The sequence below is a fragment of the Anoplophora glabripennis genome, unplaced genomic scaffold (assembly GCF_000390285.2).
Source record: "Anoplophora glabripennis isolate ALB-LARVAE unplaced genomic scaffold, Agla_2.0 scaffold483, whole genome shotgun sequence".
Lineage (NCBI taxonomy): Eukaryota > Metazoa > Arthropoda > Insecta > Coleoptera > Cerambycidae > Anoplophora > Anoplophora glabripennis.
This window is the reverse complement of record NW_019417794.1, coordinates 173,508-195,747: the sequence shown is the minus strand read 5'-3', so window position 1 is coordinate 195,747 and position 22,240 is coordinate 173,508. Positions and strand designations below refer to the sequence as shown.

General features: G+C 32.0%; 2 protein-coding genes across 2 annotated transcripts in view; both read left to right on the top strand.

Moving 5' to 3' along the window:
* Nucleotides 1-581: 581 nt before the first annotated feature.
* LOC108910849 (transcription initiation factor IIA subunit 1-like) lies at nucleotides 582-2,642 on the top strand. The gene is made up of 2 exons (XM_018715597.1): nucleotides 582-1,479; nucleotides 1,963-2,642. The coding sequence occupies exons 1-2, from the start codon at nucleotides 849-851 to the stop codon at nucleotides 2,331-2,333; spliced, it is 1,002 nt and encodes a 333-aa protein (XP_018571113.1). The 5' UTR covers nucleotides 582-848; the 3' UTR covers nucleotides 2,334-2,642.
* Nucleotides 2,643-15,548: 12,906 nt separating this feature from the next.
* LOC108910844 (retinol dehydrogenase 13-like) overlaps nucleotides 15,549-22,240 on the top strand; it is a 39,615-nt gene continuing 32,923 nt past the window's right edge. The window contains exon 1 of the mRNA XM_018715588.1: nucleotides 15,549-15,766. Within this exon, the coding sequence (XP_018571104.1) occupies nucleotides 15,643-15,766 (124 nt within the window). The 5' untranslated portion in view covers nucleotides 15,549-15,642. The remainder of the gene's footprint in view (nucleotides 15,767-22,240) is intronic.

Genomic DNA, 22,240 nt, shown 5'->3' with positions numbered 1-22,240 from the left:
CCCTCCCGCGCTAGCCTAAGGGCCACCTTAGCAAAGCGCATCCCAGGCTGCATAGCCGCACTACCCTACCCAACCATACCACACATAAACATGACACTACCCCCGGGGTTTACACAGACGAGCCGGCGAAGCAAGAAGAGCGCCAGAAGAAAGGGCCCTAGCCGGCGGGGCCCAGCCAGGACAAAAGGAGGTCCCACAAAGCGCCTACACCGGCCGCATTTGCGGTCGGGGTAGACGACGGATGGGGCCCTCCTACGAAGGCTGTCCAGGCCTACACGAGATGAGGCAGGATAAAGAGGGATAATCCCCCTCGATCCCAAATCATTGAGGCCAATTTCTAGCGCGAATTAAAATACATATAGCTAGTTTAGTTGTATGTGAGTTTATTCAAATCTATAAATTCTAGAAAACTATTGGCTTTATGTATTTAAATTAATGATTTTGTTTAAATTTTAAATATTACAAAAATATCAGATTTATGTAGCGGTGCTTAAATTCTGCATTGAACTATGAATTTCAGAACGTACTATTGGGTCATTATTTTTTTTTTCAACATAACCTCATTTGGATTTGGACATATGTGACCGTCAAAATGGTGGTAAATCGGTGTTATTTATGTTATTAATTATTAATTCAAAGACAAATGTGCCTCTAATAATAGTAGTAACTTTAATAGTTAAATGCTATAATTTTGTTTGCATGTTTTATTGGTAAAATTAATTAAAAATCTTTATAAATCATTGATTTCGAATTTACCTCATAAATAATATTCCTTATTTCTATAGTTATTAGTGCGTTTCGGGTGGTTATTTAAACGAAGTCAAATATTCGATCTCTTTTTAAATAAAATGTCTACGTCCTTGTGTAAGACTTCAGTATTGCGGATTTACCAAGAAGTGATAGATGATGTTATATCAGGTGTTCGAGAACTGTTCCTAGAAGATGGGGTGGATGAGCAAGTGTTACAAGAACTAAAACAAACTTGGGAAACTAAGTTAATGAGCAGTAAAGCTGTACAGAATGAGCAGGAAGAAAAAGTTACTAAGGCAGAACATGTTGCAAGCAATGGTTTTCCTAAGGTGGTAAATAAGCTACAAGCGGTATCACAACAGCCACAGCAACAATTACAACCACAAATATCACAAATTGTTGAAACCAAATTAGTACCGATTCAAATTACATTACCTCCTCAACCTGGCACTGACGGAGCTCAGAGGGTACTAACAATACAAGTACCAGCCACTGCCTTACAAGGAAATCAGTTGCATAGGGTTCTAACAGGACCAGTAATCACTGCAACAATGGGTTTACCACCAAATATTGCCTCAACACTTCTTCAACAGCATGTCAATGCAGCCTTTAATAGTCAACAGCAAGCTGTTACAAGTGTAATACAAGCTGATGGTGCAAAGGACGATGACTCTGATGAAGAAATAACCATAGAAATAATTATGTCAAATAACGCAAAGAAGCGAAAAGGTTAGTTATTTTTGTTTTCAGTAATGAAAAATCTATGTACCGACATATTGAAAAATGGCTTTAATTCATTGAATTTTTAGTTTTTTTTTGCATTGTTCATATAATTGTAATTCTTTATTAGCTTATTTCATATTCTACTTGCTTAAAATTTTTCAATATTTAGTATTTAAGAGGCTGTGATTAAATATATTATTGAATATATCACATATTGTTTACTAGTTGAAAGTATAATTAAATAATGTTAATATAAAAATAACATAGTTCTGCTATTACATTATCATGAAGAAAATGATTTAAACGGAACAAAGCTCGAAACAAAGATAAGGTTATTTTTAGTAACAAGTATTTGAATTGTGTGTAACAGATAAAGAGAAATGATTAATTGGTCATAACTATTTATTTTCTGTTATACTGACTTAGTTTTGATTTAAATTGGCAGTCATAGTTTTTTAATACATTTTATAGCTAGTGGATTTCTTTTAGATTCCAAAGAAAAGAAAACCAAGAAAAATAAACACAATCTGATTCAGACTGATGGACCTATGGATACCTCAGATGAAGATGAAGATGGTTCTGACGATGACAATGATGATGACGACTTAGATGATGATAAAGATGAGGACGATCAGGAAATGGAAGACGAAGGAGGAGAAGAAGAGCCATTGAATTCAGAAGATGATGTTACAGACGACGATCCGACCGATCTGTTTGATACTGATAACATTGTAGTGTGCCAGTATGATAAAATTATTAGAAACCGCAACAAATGGAAGTTCTATTTAAAAGATGGTATAATGAATTTAAATGGTCAGGATTATGTCTTCCAAAAAGCAAATGGCGATGCTGAGTGGTAAACCGATCACTAACAATTACAAAGACTTATTCGACAAAGCAAAAATAAAGTTTACTTGCTCGTTATGTTCTATTTTTTTTTAGAGCCTCGTCATATATGCAGTTAATTTATTTTGTACATAAGTTGTTCTTTTAAAGTTTCTTGTATTTGTATGTTAACATGTAATAACCAATATAGAATTTATTGTGAACCGAGCACATTTATCTCTTGGACTTAAATAATTGAGATTCTGCAGAGGAAATTTATGAAACCATGTTAGTTAAGTATCTACAAAACAAAATTGTTTTACAAAAATATAGTATTTATATTCCTACTACCTTTTATTTAAGTGAATGAAGTGGGATACCTATTCGAATATGTATAGGGTGTCCAAATATTTCATGTATATGGAGCTACCGCAGTTTCCTATGATAAAAATAAGAAATTTAACTAAAGCTCACCTCTATTCTAAGTTACTTCGTTTAGGTGTTGGAAGGCATAAATGTTTTCTTTCAGAGAACTTCATGCTTCTATTTTTTTAGTCTTTTGTTAAAAATTATCCCATCTTGTAAAATTTCTGTATTTGTAATAGTTTTGGGTTAATCAATTTCTGTTTATTAGGTCAAAAGTAACTTATTTGATCAGAAACAAAATAACTTGTAATAGACTACTCTTGCATAAACACTGTTCAAAATGACCACCGTTCTATAATACATAAATTCTATGTGAAAAATTAAAATGTGCTCTTCTTGGTATTCCTTCATCCTGTAAATTCTGAACAGCATCTTTAATCCTGCTCCACAATTGTCCCTCACTATCAATACTCATTGAGTCCACATGCTGTTTTAAGGCCCTTAAAATAAAGAAATCACAGGAATTTAAGTCAGCTGAACGTGGTGGCCAGTGGAGCATCAATCCCCTGCCTATCTACCTGCCTGGGTACCAATCATTTGAATAGTGACTAACATCGCGATTAAAGTGTGTTGGTGCATGATTTGGTAATCTAATAGGATCAAGCAGAAAGTTAAAACCAGTTAAGATAAAACCAGTTTATACATTTATAATAAATGTCTTTCTATAACGACAAGTGGATTTTCGTCTGCGTAAACATGCTGGTTACGGAACAATTTTCTTGTGGAAGCTTATATCTCCAGCTTTGTATTGGTGAATAATTTGCGAGAATTGAAGATGAGGGCAGAATCAAGAGGTAGAACGTATTGAACTGAACTGAACGTGAAAAGGATGAATGATTGGAGATTACTCTGTTCACTGTACTTTTGAAAGCTTTATAGTCTGCCTCTGTATTAATTGGACACTTCTTGCCTGGTTCTCTTCCACCATTTCTAAAATTTCTTTTTTCATAATGGATGTCCGAGCTTGACGAGGATGTCTGGCATTACCTCTGTTTATTTTAAACTGACCACTTTCTGAAAAACATTTTTTAATATTTCTGAAAGTTTGATGACTTGAGATTGAACAATTCGGATATCTTTCATGACACACGTGCATAGCTCTAGGACAGTTTCCTTCACATAATCCTAGAAGTTATCGGTTCGTTTGTTATTTTATTGAAAATAATAATTATAACCTATGGTAGCTTACTATGTTTTTTTTTTCAAACAAAAGTACAATACAAAAAAATATTTTTTACTTTCAATCAGTAATTTCGTTTGTTATGAAATTATTTAAAGTTTGAATCGAAAATGTATTAGTAGTGATTTGATACAAAAAATTAACTAACCCAAAACTATTATAAACACAAAAAAATTACAAGAGGGGAAAATTTTGAAAACCCTTCACCAGAAAAATAAAAATAGAAACCATGGTACAATTCCCGACAAAATTATGTGGAGATTTTTCACAGCTCTGTTTGTCAGTTTCGATGCCTAGTGACTAAACAAAGCTACTTAGGACAGAGGTAAGTTTAGTTAAATCCCCTATTTTGATTACAGAAAAGTGTGGTACACGGAATATTGGGGCACCCTGTGTAGGTACTCTTTTTTGGTATGCTAACGTAATAATAGGAATTTTATACTATTTTTTTCTTATTAAACTTTTGAATTTTATCTGTTTCTATGCATATGCAGGGTATTAAACAAGTTCGTCAACATACATTAAGCAGTAACACCGACTAACGCCACACTAGAGGTTGGAAAAAGGTAATTGTTGGGAATTTTCCAGGAAAAATCAATACAAGATATAAATGAGGAATAAAAAAGCTTTAGTACATCTTTTCAGGTAGTATTGTTAATTTTTTCAAACCATTTGGATTCAAAATGGCGGCTGTAGTGGATGGCAAGCAATGACACCTTTTTTTCAGAGGCCAGAAGAGCTTCTTATTAACGGATGGTCTTGGAACAAAAAAACAAAAATTTTATGATATTACAGGGTGTTTCAGGATAAAGTCGACAAACGTTGAAGACGTGTTCCTCTGAACAAAATAAATAAAAAAATGTATATAAACATATAGACCGTGAGCTGGCGTACATGAGTGTGGCGTCATTGAAAAATGTCTGGCATTTTGAGGTCTGAAAAAGGTAAGTTAGTTAATGAAAATTAGGGTGGTTTTAAGGGCCGACCTATGTTTGAAAACTTTGAAAATTAATTTTCTTTTGCATAAAACAATTAGTTTTTCACTCATCTTAAGGTGTCTGGCAGTTGATGCAAAAATAGACATTAATAAGTCCTAACAATTTTCGAATGCCAGACGGTTTTAAATAGCCGAAAGGGTGGTTCATAAGGGTGAACTTTCAAGAAAAAAAATTCATCGTTTACTTTTTGTCTGGCAATCGAAACAATGAAAATTTTTGTTATGAAAATGATAAAAATAAATTGCTAGATGGTTTCCAATGTTCCGAGTCGAGTTTCTCAGTGAAAAATTATGTGAACATTTTTAACATTTTTCAGTGATCATTTGTCTGGTATCTCGGGTATTTAAAATTAATACCCATATTTCTGTCACAAAAAATTTGCCAGACAAATTGGAAAATGGAAAAATTGTGCCAGACAAAAGAAAATTCGTAAAAAATATATTAAAGTTTAAATGATTTATTTTTGTCTGGCATTTTGAATTTCAATTAGAAATACGTGTATGAACACAATATACAAATGCCAGACAAGTTGAGATGTTCGAAAATGTATAAATGAATTGAAAAGTTTCAAAAAAATTAATGAAAAATTGGTTTTCTTTTTTTTCTAATATAAACAATTTATTTTTGTCTGGCACTTTGCATTACTATTGAAAATACATATTTATACTTCAGGTTAAAACGCCAGACAAGTTGGGTTGTTGACAGTTCGCATTTGAAATAGTAACTTGGGTCTGCATATGTTTAAAAATTAAAGGTTTAAGTTACAAACTGTAAGGTGTAAAAGTGTTTTAAATACTCATTATAATCTCATTTTACGAATTTTGAAATAGGTCATCCCAGCTTTAATTTTTAAAAGGTAGTGGCGAATAAACTGTTAAAATTAATAGAAACAAGAGATTATCTAAATAAAGACAGAGCCTACTGGACCATTTTAAGAATTTAAATTTCATCTAACGAATAATTACATAAAATCGTTTTTTATTTTTTTTTCTCGATAATGGTCGCAGATACGAAAAAATCATAAGAGGCAAAAAAGTTTCTCAACAAAACATAAAATTCAATTTTGATTTTAGAATCTACCAGCGACGCACCGCACAAAAGTTCAGGGGAAGAAGAGGGGGTACGAACCCCAAAAAAATATCACCGTAGAATATCACGACTATTTGACTTGCCAAATGATGTAAGCCCTACAGCGTAACCTATATTCCAAGTTTCAGCTAAATATCTCAAAAACTGTGGGAGCTATAGAGAAAAAACTAAAAAAAAATCTTAAAATTTTAACCCCCTGTAGATCGGTAACGAAGCGTATGCGGACCTATGTTTATACGAACTTTTAGTCATGAAATAAGCCAAAGAATTGCCCCTTCCCTTATGTACATGATATTTAGGAACACCCTGTATAAATAAATAAACAGTTATAAAAAATACAATTTCTCATTTTTTTTAGACTTTTTCCCTTTATACTATAAGCTGTAATTAGTCGAGAAACATACTCAAGATAATATTTCCGATGTAAAATTTCCTTTGTTTATTCATTTATAAATTTTCGAACCAGCCAATTTGTCTGGCATTGAATAATGAATAACATTTTATAATACCACAAACACAATGGCCCTCTATTTTTAATTAAGATCACTGAAAAATGTTAAAAATTTTCACATGATTTTCCGCAGAGATACTCGACTCCGAACATTGGAAACCGTCTGGCAATTTATTTTTATCATTTTCATAACAAAAATTTTCATTGTTTCGATTGCCAGACAAAAAGTAAGCCATACATTTTTTTTTCTTGCAAGTTCACCCCTATGAACCACCCTTTCGGCTATTTAAAACCGTCTGGCATTTGAAAATTATTAGGTACTTATTAATATCTATTTTTCTATCAACTGCCAGACACTTTAAGATGAGTGAAAAACTAAATATTTTATGCAAAAGGAAATTAATTTTCCAAATTTTCGAACACGAGTCGGCGCTTAAAACCACCCCCTTATTTTCATTAACTAACTTACCTTTTTCTGACCTCAAAATGCCAGACATTTTTCGATGACGCCACACCTAGGGTCAGAAAGGCTTTGTTTTCAAGATACAGCATGTTAAAGATTCCAAAAAAAAAATGATATTTTTTTAATATTTTGCGGGTGGGTAGAAATATTTAAGTAAAATTTGGTGTGACTGCTGATCAAATAGTTTGACGCAATATGTCTCAGTAATAAGTAGGTATTATTGCAATCGGTGGTGGAGATATGGGTAGGTAGTTCAATCAATTCATTTTTTAATGTAATATTTTCTCTTGGACAAAAATGTATCGAGTGTTTCTTGTGTTTGCTACCATTTCACGGCAGGTTCAGATTATTTCACCACCTGGCCATAGTTACGGAAATATTCTAAATACATTGTTGTTCATTTCATAAACTTAGACGTTTATTATTATCAGATATGGATTGATTATCATGAACCTGATGTAACGTATTTTAGTTACATACAATTTGTAGATTTTTTTTTAGAATTTGTGTCTACTTTTATTGTTTTTGTTCTGATCATAGTTTCAAATATTTTTCTTTATTTTCTATTATTTATCTATCAATTAACATCGTGCATTTATTTTGTTTACTACAGTTACTACTACCATTTATTTATTATTGATATTCATAGTTAATATGAGTGAGCTAGAATTTTTATTATATAATGACATGCGAAGGTTCCAGTAACTTTTTTCATGTGTAATAGATAAATCTGTTTGCTGAAAGACACTTTTAACAGCAATGACTGAAATGAGAGTTTATTAATGTTCATAAAATTTAAATAATTAAAACACAATAAATTATAACTAAAAATGGAACATGAAAAAATAATAACAAAATGAAAATAAATGCTTTAGAAAGTACTTTGTTCAAAATGACGTCGAGGCTGTAAGCAAGCTCGGCATCTATTTATGAAACTGTTGGCCGACCTACACTGAAGTGGAGGTAATTCTTGACATGCCTGGACTGTTCTTTCTCTTAGATTTTCGAGGGTATCGACTGGAAATTTTTGTTTAGTTGCGCCTTATGAAATATTCCATCGGGTCTAAATTAAGTTTATTAGGTGATCCTTAATAAACTGAAATTGTTATAAAATGGAAGCAAGTATGAGAAAACCCTAAGATACAATTATTGTCCAAGATAAAATATTACATTAAAATAAAAAATGGTACCAGTTCTCACTTTTTACAGGGCAGTACTACTTTATTTGTCGAATTAATTGAGCCGCTGACCCATATATCCTCCACTGGTGACTAGTAACTCTTATTATTGAGACATATTACAACAAAGTCTAATCGGAGGTCACATCAAGTTCTACTTAAATATCTCTAATCGCTTTCAAGATATTAAAAAATATCATGATTTTTATGGAATTTTAAACATCCTGTAAGTATCTCGAAAACGATCAGTATGTATTTTAACTTACTTTAGCTAAAAGTGGTTTCTCGAAAACCACTTATTAAGAATTGGCAGGTACAATGACTTAGAGATCAAACTGAAATAACAGTAAATCTACAAAATCAGTGACTACTAGCACTTTGTTAAGTATTGTAATATGGGTGGCAGGATAATGAATACATTTAAAAATATTTTTTGTACCCAAACCGCTTATTTAAAGGCCCAAAAACTACCAAATGGTATCACCTATCAAATAAAAAATAGTTGTCATTATTGCCCGAAAGACGAAAAAGTTATGAACGGATATTATCACCATACATCAATTTTGTAGGAGTTGTAAGTTTTAAAAAACACTGTATAATACCAGAACGTGTAGAAAGTAAAAGTCCACACCACAAATATGTAATGAAAATCAAATAATAGGTATTCGATTTTTTTACAACATTCGTCTAGCGATCAAACGAAGCGATTTCGGTTATAGGTGAATTAGCCTAAATCTGCCTATTTTGAGTTCACGAACTTGTGGTCTTCCGTTGTACACGTTATTCTGGGACACCCTGTATTAAATATACTCGACGGCCAAAATTATAGATAGTGATTCATCGCTAGCTCTTGGACTAGTAAGGGGGATGAAGCGTGCCTGGAACGAAAATCCATTGGCGTGTCTGCGTAAAAGGCAACAAGATATAGAAAATATTGAAAAAACATAATAAAACATACCTATAACATCTAATATTTTTTACGGTTTGCTATAACCGGCACTATGATCAATTTTAATTATTACAGCATTTTAAAACGTCCCTGTTCTGTTTTTTTAATTTATAAATTTATTATAGCCATGGAATTAGACCCCTCGTCTACGCTTATGCTATGACGTTTCTCAGGTAGGGCAAATCAAGTCCGTTTACACCCACTAAAAAAGCATTTCCCTATTCCCTACCAAGTGCAAAAGACAGAGATAAAATATAGAACGACGTTCAGTGTAACTCAGTCTATACACGATTATAGATTATACAGATGTGCATGGCGAGCGGCACAAAGATAAATAATATTGAACCGTATAGAAACCATTTTATATTTTATACGCATTATGGCAATAGTGTTTTTATATTATGTATTAGTCACTCTTTATAATTTCGGCCGCCGAGTATAAAGTTAAAAATCTACTGAACCAGAACCATACCACATTTTAGTGCTCTCAAAAGACCATTCTCTGAATAGTGGTTTTGCCCATAGAGGATTTAGAATCAACAGCAAGAACCTAAGGTTAAGAAAGTGCAATGTAAGTTTGTAACCGGGTATATAGAACACAGCATAACAACCCGGAAAACCATCGTCCTTTTTGTGCCAATATGTTTTTTTTTTTTTAGATATAGGACCCTGAATGGTAATCATTTGACAATTATTGGTTTTCCATGGTCATAATAATGCATGACCTAGTTAATATAGGTTTATTTTATGTCTCCAAATATAGTTGTGTATCAAATTTAAAGGAAAAATATGGGTTATTTTCTTGTAAACCAATAAACTTTAAAAAAACTGCAATATAAAATTGTAGCCCACGTCTAGGATGCCATGAAATCAGAAAGAGTTGGCTGGAGTAACAAGAGGCAAGTTCGGTATCATCTAGACGCTCTAGATGTGTTTTGTTCCTTTCTAATTGTACCAGATAAAAAGACAAAGAGATATATCTAGACCATCTAGATGTCAATGCCAAACTTGCCTAAGAAAAAGTATTTATTTCAATGGTTGAAAAGTGTTTGTACACTAAAAAATTTAAATAATTAAAGAACTACAAATCCTAATAACTTAACAGTAACAATATTTTCTTATTATTATTTTTTTTAATTTTTGATGTGAACCATATAACTAACAGATTTTTTTTTTCAAATTCGGTAAACACCTATTTTTTTCGGGAACGTAGAATAGTTCCATGGTGTTTCGTTTTTAATTTCTTGGCATTTTAGATATGCACCGCAGAGATATATTTTGCTTTTCTATTGCAAACAAAAAAATCGTTTTTCCTCTATATTTTTGACAAAAAATTGATATGTGGACCAAATTCAGTCTATGGGAGTTTATTGTTATGCGAAATTCAAATTTGCTTAGTAGGTATTTTACCATATTTTTTAAGTGACCCTTGTATGTCCCTACGTTTGACATGCAGTGCACAGTTGTTATTTGCAAAGTTTTAAGTTTCTTTAATTTTTTTTCAGTGGTATGTTTAAACCCAATTAAATTAAAAAAATAATAATTGCATGTATAAATACAACTTTTTTTTAACTGTTCTAATTGTTCTAATTTTTTATAAGTACTATAAGTTGACTTAAATGTGCGACTGGATTCAAGTAATACATAATTGTTATCAAGAACTACATTTAAAACTTTATAAAGCTTTAAAACTTGAATTTACAATGGATACGGGTTTTTACATTAAAATTTGTGGTTACCGATGTTTAAACTAACATGAAGATATCACATTATTCACATTCACATTCATATCCGCTTGAAACCAACGACACAATATTTTAACTTCAATGCGGTCTTATTCATTCAACAGGCATAACAAGAACTTATAACTTAGTTCAGTGATGTTAGGGGTAAGAACTAGGTTTATTATAAGGTATTTGCAGAGATGTACTAATTTTAATTGTTAATATTAATATCCTGCGTAACTAAACAGCTGCTAAATACATACATATAATTTTCTTCTTGTGTCTTTGCGAATGATTTAGTAGGTAACTATCAAAGCGCCGATGTCTCAGCGCGTTATCCTAAATCAGTCTGTTACAAATAACATACGTTAGTACATACGTACATACGCTCATTGTCAGACCTTGTATAATAGTGATAAACATGGGCAATCGCTGGTACCTACTTATTTGTGTTAACATTATAGTAGAAAATGTTTTTACAAATACATAAATATTAAAAACATAGAAATTAAACAATTGCGTCAAAACTTCTTATTTTATTTAAGTTATTTGACGTTACCATTACTTTTTTTGTAATATATTAAATTTCTTTTTGTTTTGTCTTTTAATTAGTTCAAAAAATTACTTAAATAGGGTAGGAGGATGGAGAGGGGGTTCAAAGTGGAACAAAGTCAAGGTTTCTAAACAGATAGATCTGTTTAGAAACCTTGGAACAAGATGGGGTTATATTTTCTGAAAAGGAATACATTTTTCTATTGAAAACACCATGGTTCATTGGTTTCAGGATATTTTGTTAAAGATTGACAACAGATGTCAGTCTCTGCCTGAACTTTCATTTTAATGTAGTGTACCATTAATAGGCTATTGACTATGTATGTACTTTAGATAGGAACTACAACGTAACAGAAATTTTATTATTTGATATGTTCAATTGATCCTAAAAAATGATAAAACCGTTTAAAGGGGGTGCGTTTTTGAGAATGAAGTAGAAGGTGGTATTTTCAGTTTTTTGAGTTTTACTCGAAAACTATGAATTTTTTCTAAATCAACAGAAAGTCAACAGTCAACAGAAAAGTTGTAGCAAATTGAATTTCCAATCGAAATGAGACCTTTTTAAATCAAAAAAATTATTTTTAACAAAAATATGCCCAAAAAACGAGTAAAAAAACCCGAAAAAATGCGTTTTTTTTTCTTTTTGATTTTTGGCCCACAACTTTTTTCTGAGAGGAGTCAGGTATAGGCATTGCTTCACAGAAAAAAAAGTTAATGTGTTTTCTTCTAAAATAAGCCTTTATAGAAGTACCTACGACTAATAGAAACCGAGATACATTGGATCAAGGTTGGCTACTTTTTGGATTTTTGGCCAATTTTTGCCCTTTTTTGACGATTTTCGTCTTATAACTTTTTTCCGAGTTAATTTCTTAGTTTAATTTAATTCCGAGATCTGTCAATTTAACCAACGATACTTTTTTCTTTTTATAAATTTTTTATTACTTTCGGTATTATTTTGTCTAATAAATTTATTTTTGTGAATGTGAAAGTTAAAATAAGTTTCTAGGTGATTGGATATTATTATTTATTTATTTAAACAACAGTTAATCATATATATCTTATAAATTTTCAGTTTCATTTAGTATATTTTCAATATTAATATCAATTTCGTCGTCATCATTTTCTTCAATGTTCTCTTCAGAAAAATCAGGCTCATAAGCATTCTCACAATTTATTAATACATTTACAGGCTATTTAAAGTAAATTTTCAGGTACAGGAGATTTATTATTAAAAATGGGAACTAGCCCATTTATGGAATTTTTCCAACCCCAATCAAGGGGATTTAAAGTACAACCATTCCACTGTTGCATCTGAAAATATACTCTGAACCCATGATGTTTGAGAGCATCAGTTGTTGAAGGCAATCGCGATAAGGTAAACTTTGCACTTGATGAATACTTTTGAAATAATTTAGATCGACAAGTTTTTAGGCTGTCAATGTTTTAACTATACATTATAGTTACAATGCATTCAGATGCAGCAGTGATATCCTCAACACTAGCATTTTCAAGTAAAAATACATCGAGGTTTTGAAAAATTCTTATTTACAAAATTGAAAAAAATTTTTGTAATTGTAATTTTTTAATTAAAAGTACAAAAATAATTAAAAGAATTCGAAATTTTACAAGATAAATATGATTAATTATTGTTTAAATAAATAAATAATTATATTCAATCACCTAGAAACTTATTTTAACTTTCACATTCACAAAAATAAATTTATTAGATAAAATAATACCGAAAGTAATAAAAATTTTATAAAAAGAAAAAAGTATCGTTGGTTAAATTGACATATCTCGGTTGATTTTAATTGTACAAACTTCTACCAGGCACCATTTTAAAGGTCTTGAGACCAGCTTTCATTTGAATATGGCATTACATATACCTAAATTAACTCAGAAAAAAGTTATAAGACGAAAATCGTCAAAAAAGGGCAAAAATTGGCCAAAAATCCAAAAAGTAGCCAACTTTGATCCAATGTATCTGTTTCTATAAGTCGTAGGTACTTCTATAAAGGCTTATTTTAACGGAAAAAACATTAACTTTTTTTTCTGTGAAGCAATGCCTATACCTAACTCCTCTCAGAAAAAAGTTGTGGGCCAAAAATCAAAAAGAAAAAAAACCGCATTTTTTCGGTTTTTTTACTCGTTTTTTGGGCATATTTTTGTTAAAAATAATATTTTTGATTTCAAAAGGTCTCATTTCGATTGGAAATTCAATTTGCTACAACTTTTCTGTTGACTGTTGACTGTTGATTTAAAAAAAATTCATAGTTTTCGAGTAAAACTCAAAAAACTGAAAATACCACCTTTTTACTTCATTCTCAAAAAGGCACCCCTTTAAAAGGTAGCACTCCGCGGTTTTATCATTTTTTAGGGTCAATTGAACATATCAAATAATAAAATTTCTGTTACGTTGTAGTTCCTTTGTACCCTCTTTTTTTTGACATAGTCAATAGTCTATAAAATGTTATAAACATTTTCAGTTGTACTCCTGTGTAGTTTTGAGGCTTGCCGTGACAATTATATCTGTAAAGTGTTAGAAATCATACCAGCGTCATTTTCAAAGTTTTTAAATTTTAATTAAGTCTTGTGTTACAAAAATTCTGCAAGTTTGGAAAATAATTACTGTCACCTGATGAGAAAATTATTTAGATGAAAATCATAAACTTGTAAAAGATGTAACATCCTTAAGAAAATAATCTCTTGTTTTAAAACAGTAGAACATATTTCGCCTAACAATCAATTGTCTTTTTCAAAGGTTATACAATTGTTTGTAATACATTAATTTTATTTTTTCATAATTTGACTCCCGCAAAATAAGTAGGTAGGTACCACTTAACTTGAAGCAGTTTGGTATACCAGCACTGTGAGGGGTCAATTTTGAAATAGCAACATAATTTTTCAACTTTTAGTGGTATCAATGTGATCCTCAGAGTATCTCGAAAATAAAACATTTTGGGCCTCACGGGATCGGGATCTTGGCAAGAGATGGCAAGGAAACCAAAAAATGTTTAGGTTTTTCTCTTTTTTTTTCAAATCAATTAAAATTTTATATTGGCAAGTCGCTGATCGTCGAAGTCGAAGGTTGTTTACAGGTCAAGTCAATTTTTAATAAATGACCCGATATTCTTGACTGCTGAAATTGAGTGAGCGTAAAATTAAAAAATGACCTATACCATGTCTTTGACCATGACCTAAATGTAACTATAACGTCAAACCTCTAAATGAACTTGAAGGTCATGGTCAAGGTCACATTCGAACGTAAAATTTTCCGCTCTTACAATTTCCGGGGTCAAAAGTATACGGTTCCATTTAAAATTTTCAACATGACCTCTAAATGACCAAGGTCATGATCAAGGTCACCGTTGGATTGCTCACTCAACACCCTGCAACTTTTGTCCTAATCATTTTTTTGTTTGAGCAGTATCTTCTGAGGGGGGGAGCTTCCAAACTTTTTGAACACCCTGTATGTGACATAACAATCGACGTTGCTGTATTTTAAAAACATGGGAAAAATATCGCATATTTCTAAATATGCTCACCGATCATTTATCATGAAAGTAAGAGCTTTTTTCCTAATTTTGATTTATTTGATAATAGAAACAAAATACCAATTTTAAACACGATATTGTGGAGATTCGCCCCCTATGTGAATTTCAAAACCTGATTTAAAAAAATGCGGAATGAGGATAATATGAAATAAATACAACTTTTCTTTTGCTTAGTTATGCGTTACTTAGAATGGCAGCCATTTCCGGTAGGTAGTTAGTTAAATTCCATTACAAGGTTCCGAACTCACAAAGCATTATTTAGTTTTTATTTTCAAGTGAATCAAATTGTTGAACTATTAATGAAATCAAATTTGTGTAAGCTAATATTAAATCAGAAAGAATATTTGGTGTTGACAAATAAATTAACTAAACATGCGTAAGCCGCTACGAAAATAATTAATGAAAATAAATTGTTGAAAACAATCTCCATTTTAACATAAAATAAGAGCATGAAAAGGTGACCTGCAAAAAAATGTTAGCTTATTTGTTTAGGCATGGGAATTATTTTTACCGTTTCTGTATTTGCAATTATACTTTGGTTACTACGTTAAGTTAAATCATTTTATTTTGACGCCAAAAATCTGTTTTCTTGCACATGGAATATTTGGAACTCCCTGTATATTTGCATACGGGTATAAATCAGCTATTAAGTAGTTAGACATGATTCGTTCATTATAAAACGTGGTAACGTTTCTCGTCTCGTCTCGTCGTAACGTCACAACATAGTTTTCCACATTCAGTAGCGGATTTAAGTAATAAGAAATACATTGCAAAATCGAAATGTTGCTAGTTGTTTTATACATTATCATATTTCTTTTTGTAATATCAAAAATTACCTGTGGTTGGTGTTACAGCAAAGCTTGTTTAATAGGAAAAACTGCCATTATAACAGGTGGAAATTCAGGTAAGTAACTTTATTGTTAAAATAATAGGAGTAAGTAACGGGGTAATAGGAGTAGGTAGCGGGCAATTTACGCAAGAAGTAATTTTGATAAAAAAACACAGGTTTTTAATTAAAAATTGTATTTTTCATCGATTTATAAAGATTACAGTATAAGCACAGGCAATATAGCTTATCGCTACAGACTGCGTGTTAAATGCTGGAAATTGGCAACCCGAAAAGGATGCAGGCTTTTTTCAGTCGGCATTAGCAATAAAATTTAGCGTGGTAACTACTAACTACTTGGTAATAGGCGGCAATTCTAGCGGTGACTTTGTTGCCAAATAAATTTAATGCATTCAATTAAAGAGATATGGAACTTATTTTTTGTTTGGAATTCACATTTGTGTTAATTGCTAAAAAAAAATCAAGTTAGAATTAAAACTATGAATTTACCTAATTAATTATTTATTTTATATCACCTTGGAATGGTAGAATTCAAAAGCTTGAAATTAATGATTTTAGATTTGTGCGTCGACTTCCAATTTGGTACGATATTAACATCTATATTTAAAAAAATTGCATTATATAGGTTGTGTATCCTTAGATGGGTACTGCTCTCTTATTGTTGATTTCTTTAGATAGGTAAAATAATTATTGACACAAGTGTTGCATATCATGTATGCCATTGGTAGTGCTCATATTTGTGATACAAGGTGTTCGAAAAAAATAACAATGTAAAATTGCTGGAACTCAAGGAGTAGTTGAATATGAAACTTATTTAAAAAAAAAACAAATCATCAATCAATGATCCCTTACAGAGATAAGATAATGCGCTCGCTACTGCGGTTGCAATTTTTGACTAACTTTTTTGTTTTTCGACATACGGACTTCGGACCTTTTGCATCCCACGCAGAAGGGACAATCAGAACCAGGGCTGTGGGGGAGATTTTTAAAATTATTTTTTCAATTCAACGCAACGTTTCCGAGTTATACTGCCTTTTTACTATATGACGTCACACACCTCTTGCTTCCAAAATTTATTTTCCATATAAGGACTTCAGACCTTTTGCATTCAAAGCAGAAGGAACAATCAGGATCAGGGGTGTCCGGAGATATTTTCAGTTATTTTTTTCGATTAAAAACGCACTGTCTCCGAGTTATAAACACTTTTTTATTTTATGATGTCACACACCGTTGGTTCCGATTTATTTTTAGACATGCGGACTTCAGACGTTTTTCACTCGATTACCAATCAGAACCATGGGAGATTTTTTGATATTTCAAGTATTTCCGAGGTACAAGCAAATACCGTCTATTTTTCTCATATGTTGTGACGTCATAGATCGATGACGAAAGCTAAGTCTCCATGGCTAAAAAGGCCACTCGCTCTACCCCACGCTCATTCCCTAGGTGTCCTGAAGATAGAGTGAGAGACAGAGAGAGAAAAGCCCTCTATAAGGACAAAGCCACTCTATCTCTATCGCACACTATAACTTTATCTCTCAAACAATTAGACAAAAAAAATTAAAATGGGTTATTTTGATGACAAAAAATAAAACATAATTAAACGGTATTATTCAAATAACAATAATGTGTAAATATTTTTCAGTAATATCGGCAAATTTATTTTGGAGGCCGAATCCCGTCAAAAAATATTATTAGAAACCTTTGGTGCCCAGAAAACAGCTCCGATCTCAGTCCTTTAGACATATTTTTGTGGGGACACTTCAACAAAATATATTATTAAATACCTCAAAATTTACAAACTATAAAACTGCTGGCCTATTCCAGTAGCGGTCTGGGATGATATATATTTTGTCTGTGATATAAGGTTATGTATGGTATGGTATATCGGATAAATGGCCTACACCACGCGCTCTCTTTTCCTAGATACAGCGCTCAATTTCCTCCTTCAGGGTGTGGGTAGTTGTAGGTTTGTTGGCATTAACTTTAGACTCAAAAAAACTCCAAAGAAAAAAGTCCAACGGAGTTAAATCGCATGATCTGGGCGACCAATTCTGATCACCTAATCGGGAAATTACACGACCAGGAAATGACTGTTGCAGTAATTGAATTGTTTCTCGGGCTGTTTGGCATGTGGCATTGTCTTGTTGAAATCACATGTCGTCTACAACTATATCTTGCAATTTAGGCAAAAAAACTGGATTATCATGACGCGATAGGAATCACTATTAACTGTTATTGCCTGACCAGCAAACTGTAACACCTTGTGGGTGCATTTGCTTCTCAACAATCACTCGTGGATTTTCTGAAAACCAAATGGGACAATATTGTCGATGAACGAAGCCATTAAGATGACTTTGTTCGAAAAATCAGCATCCACTTGTTTCATAATCTATTCAACCAACTCTCTTCGCTCTGCGTGGTCGGTAGTTGCTAAGTCAATTCAACTTTGTAAGTATGAAGATGCAAGTCTTTCGTGAACTTCTCGAAATGTCCAATTCTTGACCACAGTGCCTGGACTTTTAGTAACATTATCACAACCTGCTTCGATGTTTTGTATTGAACGACTTGTTGAAGGACGGCCAAATTGTTTAAGATCATTAATTAATCCAGTCTCCCTGAATTTCTCTATTAATCTCTTCACGGTTGATGAAGTTAAATCACTATTCAGACCATATTTTGTCCGAAGATTGCGAACTGTATAGCCAAACCTTCATTATTTAAAAAATATTACTCAACAATGAAAACGCGTTGTTCTTTCGTGTAGCGCTTAAATATTGCGTGAATTTTGGGATACCTCGTACATTATTATTTCTTTCTTTTCCAAACATAACAATTTGACATCAGTCTATACATATTGTTTAAAATTGACTGGATATATAGATTTTTTATATTTAGGTGTTGGTATCTGTTTGTTAGTAATGATGTATGTAACGCTACTGTTAAACATGCTTCTTTACACCTTCGTGTATACCCACCACCAAACGTTTGCATATAGAATTCAAGAAAACATTAAAAGGAATTTAATATTTATTTATCTTTTCACCTAATTACTCAACGCTTCATTTTAAGTGACATTGCATGTTGAAAACATTTTTTTTTCTCGAAACATTTTAAATGACATTGTATGTTGAAAACATAGTTTTTCTCTAGAAACATGTACGCCTATTAATAAGTGTTTAATTGTAATTACTGTAATTATGAAAGTTTTACATTCAGTCCTTCACTGGTTAATAATGCAAACTGTACCCCTAACTTAATAATGATGTGTATCTTAAAAAATAAGGCAGTTATGAATAATACCCATTTTTTATACTGGATGTTTCAGTTCGAGTGAATCAAACTTTAACCACAAATAAAACTCAATAAATAATTCAGAATTGTCTTATAAAGAAATGGTCGAACTCTCATCGTTTTCACTGTACAGGGCCGTATTGGTCGGTTGTTAAAATCATATTATTTCCGAAATCTTTGTTATGCTTATAACAAATTGATTCAAATTTGGTGTGGTGTTAATATTTACACATGTGCGTAATTTATTGTAAAATTTACAAATTTTTTTAGGTTAGTGGCGTAGGAATGGGTAGTAAAGTGGGATTTTTTTACCCCAACTTCTACGCCAATGACCTAATAACCATTTGGTATTAATTTTTAGATACCGTGGACAATTCTACATAAAAAAGGTATACCTGTTGAAAATCGGTATTGTGTATCGTTTTACCAAAAATCTCAGTTGAATGGGAGACCATTATTCTGATAATTTCTTATCATATTGAATATTCATCCATTTTTTTTTTACAAACACTACCTAATATTCAAAATCTTTAAAATAAAATGACAGTTCCTGTTGACAGATAAGTCGATTATTGCTTAGTTGTTTTGTCATAGCAATCGTTGTGTACGGATACTGTAATTATGCACGCGTTTTTCTCCTCTCAACGCGAAATTGAGAAAAACGCGGTATATTTCTGCTCCATTTTATGCACGCGTATTCTATCAGTTGTCGCCAGTTTCATGCCACACAGTAGTCAGTGAAGCACATGAAAATGGATCCGTGTATATTGTATTTGTGCTATAAAAAAATATGTAATAGAAAACGTAAGAGGCGATGGGCAGTACATCCAATTAATAGAAATATAATTCAATTGCGTCCATTGCATCCATGTCCCGCTTGAACAATAGCTAAACTAAAACTAAAACAAACTGTGCTAAAACTATTCTTGACAGACAGAGCCACTGGACTTGCGACAAAGAGCGCTTTGCATAAAAACGCCGATATACTTTCGTGCTTTTTCGGAACGCGTGTCGCCAAGCGTTCTGTAAAGCCATCGCGACAGAATTGAAAACGCGAGAGCAAATAAACGAGCGTAAAATGCATAAACGTAGTAACTCTATTCAGGGTATCTTGAAACGCGGCGTTTTTGTCAACTCCGCGTTGAGAGGAGAAAAACGCGTGCATAAAAGAGGTCTAATGGACTCACAACGCAGACAACGCAGATTTAAAATTAATATGTAGTTGTAACTTTTTAAAGAAATTATATCTGTTTGAGACAAACGGACCGTTGAATGAGCAAGGATACCTATAATTGCTTCAGAATGGCATAAATGAAAATTTAGAGGAGGTGCCATTGAATATGCTGTCCACCGCATTGTATGCAACAAAAAAATGAGCTCAGAGGGAGAATTCACCACATTACGAATGCAATAAATAATAAACAAGGGATTATACTTATTTCGAATTTACCAGTCGTTTGGCCGAGTTAATGTGTGACATTATAATAATATTAATTTAAAATTTATTTCCTATTCTTAAGAAATTCAATTTCTTATCAGAAGAACGGTCTCCATTCAACTGAGATTTTTGGTAAAACGATACACTGTACCGATTTTCAACGAGTATACCTTTTTATGTGGAATTGTCTACGGAATCTAAACATGAGTCCCAAATGATTATTAGGTCATTGGCGTAAAAGTAAGGGTAAAAAAATCCCACCTTACTACTCATTCCTATGCCACTGACCTACAGAAATTTGTAAATTTTGCAGTAAATTATGCACATGTTAAAACCATACCAAATTTGAATCAATTTGTTATAAACATACCAAAGATTTCGCAAATAATATGATTTTAACAACCGACCAATACGGCCCTGTACAGTGAAAAAAACGGTGAGACTTAGACCCTTTCTTTATAAGACAATTCTGAATTATTTATTGAGTACTATTTGTGATTAAAGTTTGATTCACTCGAACTGAAACACCCTGTATATGCGAAATTTCGGAAAACCGACAATTTTCTGTAACACTATAGCAGTTCCGTCCTCTAGCGGTGATGTTACAAACTTGAAAATATTTTAAAGCAACTTCCTTTGTCCGTATTTGTTAATAGATTTTTTACCCCATAATCGTAGCACGTCTAGTTTCCTATATACAGCCGCTGTGTACCGTTAATAGATCACCCTGTAGAGTTCAAGAAAACATTAAAAGGAACTTAATGGTATTTATTTATCTTTTTACCTAATTACTCACGCTACATTTTAACGTGTATTGATACGTGTTTAATTGTAATTACTGTAGTTATGAGTTTTACATGCAGTCCTTCACTGGTTAATAATAGTGATGTAACGAATGCCAGTTTTTAAGCATTCGCATTTTAAGCATTTGCGAATGCGAATGCGAATACGAATATTCAGTTTTTAAATCTAGCGCCGTTTATCTATGATTCAAAATATGCCGCGCGCGACGCACATAATATTTCCGGTGACAGCGGCGCTAGAGGCTAAAGAAATTAGCGTTGTTAAGTTGGTAGAATGGTATTTTTGTATGATTGGAATTTGTTTTTTAATGTCTAAAGAAAGGTGATTAATTAACACCAAATATAAAGGTTGATTATAGAAACATATAATTGTTTTAAGTAAGTTTTGTAATTAAAAAGAAAAGAAATGAATACTTTTTTGTTTAATTTACCTAATATTGTTTTCACATTCTGTATTTTTCTTTCACGTTCATATTCGCAAAATATTCAAAGATATTTGCGAATGCGAATGCGGATATTCGTTACATCACTTGTTAATAATAATGCAGTTCAATGAATTTGTAGATAATGGCTCTTTTGTAACACCCTATATAATTTATGAAACCTATTTATTTGTTTAGTACTAATGACAATTTGACATGAAATATTTATATTTTAGTTGAAATATTAAAAAAGTACTTGTATTTTGATAATTCTAGTTAAGTTGAATCTATCGTATGATGTCAATTAATCTACATCTATAAATGGATTTTTCGGGAATTACTGTTATCTTTTCAAATAATAGTATTTAATTTGTACTACACACACGCCTTTCACCTTGCACCTAATGGCAAAGTACATATTATTAACAACAATAATTATTTCGTAATAGGTCATTTAACAACCCGCTGGAAAACAGCAAATATAATCCTTATCCCAAAACCCAACAAAGATCACACCATCCCATCCAACTACCGGCCCATTAGCCTGCTCCCGGCTATGAGCAAAGTGGTAGAA

Coding starts and splice junctions, on each gene's coding strand:
- LOC108910849 (XM_018715597.1), top strand. CDS start 849: ATGTCTACGTCCTTGTGTAAGACTTCAGTATTGCGGATTTACCAAGAA. Junction 1,480..1,962: donor TAACGCAAAGAAGCGAAAAG/GTTAGTTATTTT, acceptor GATTTCTTTTAG/ATTCCAAAGAAAAGAAAACC.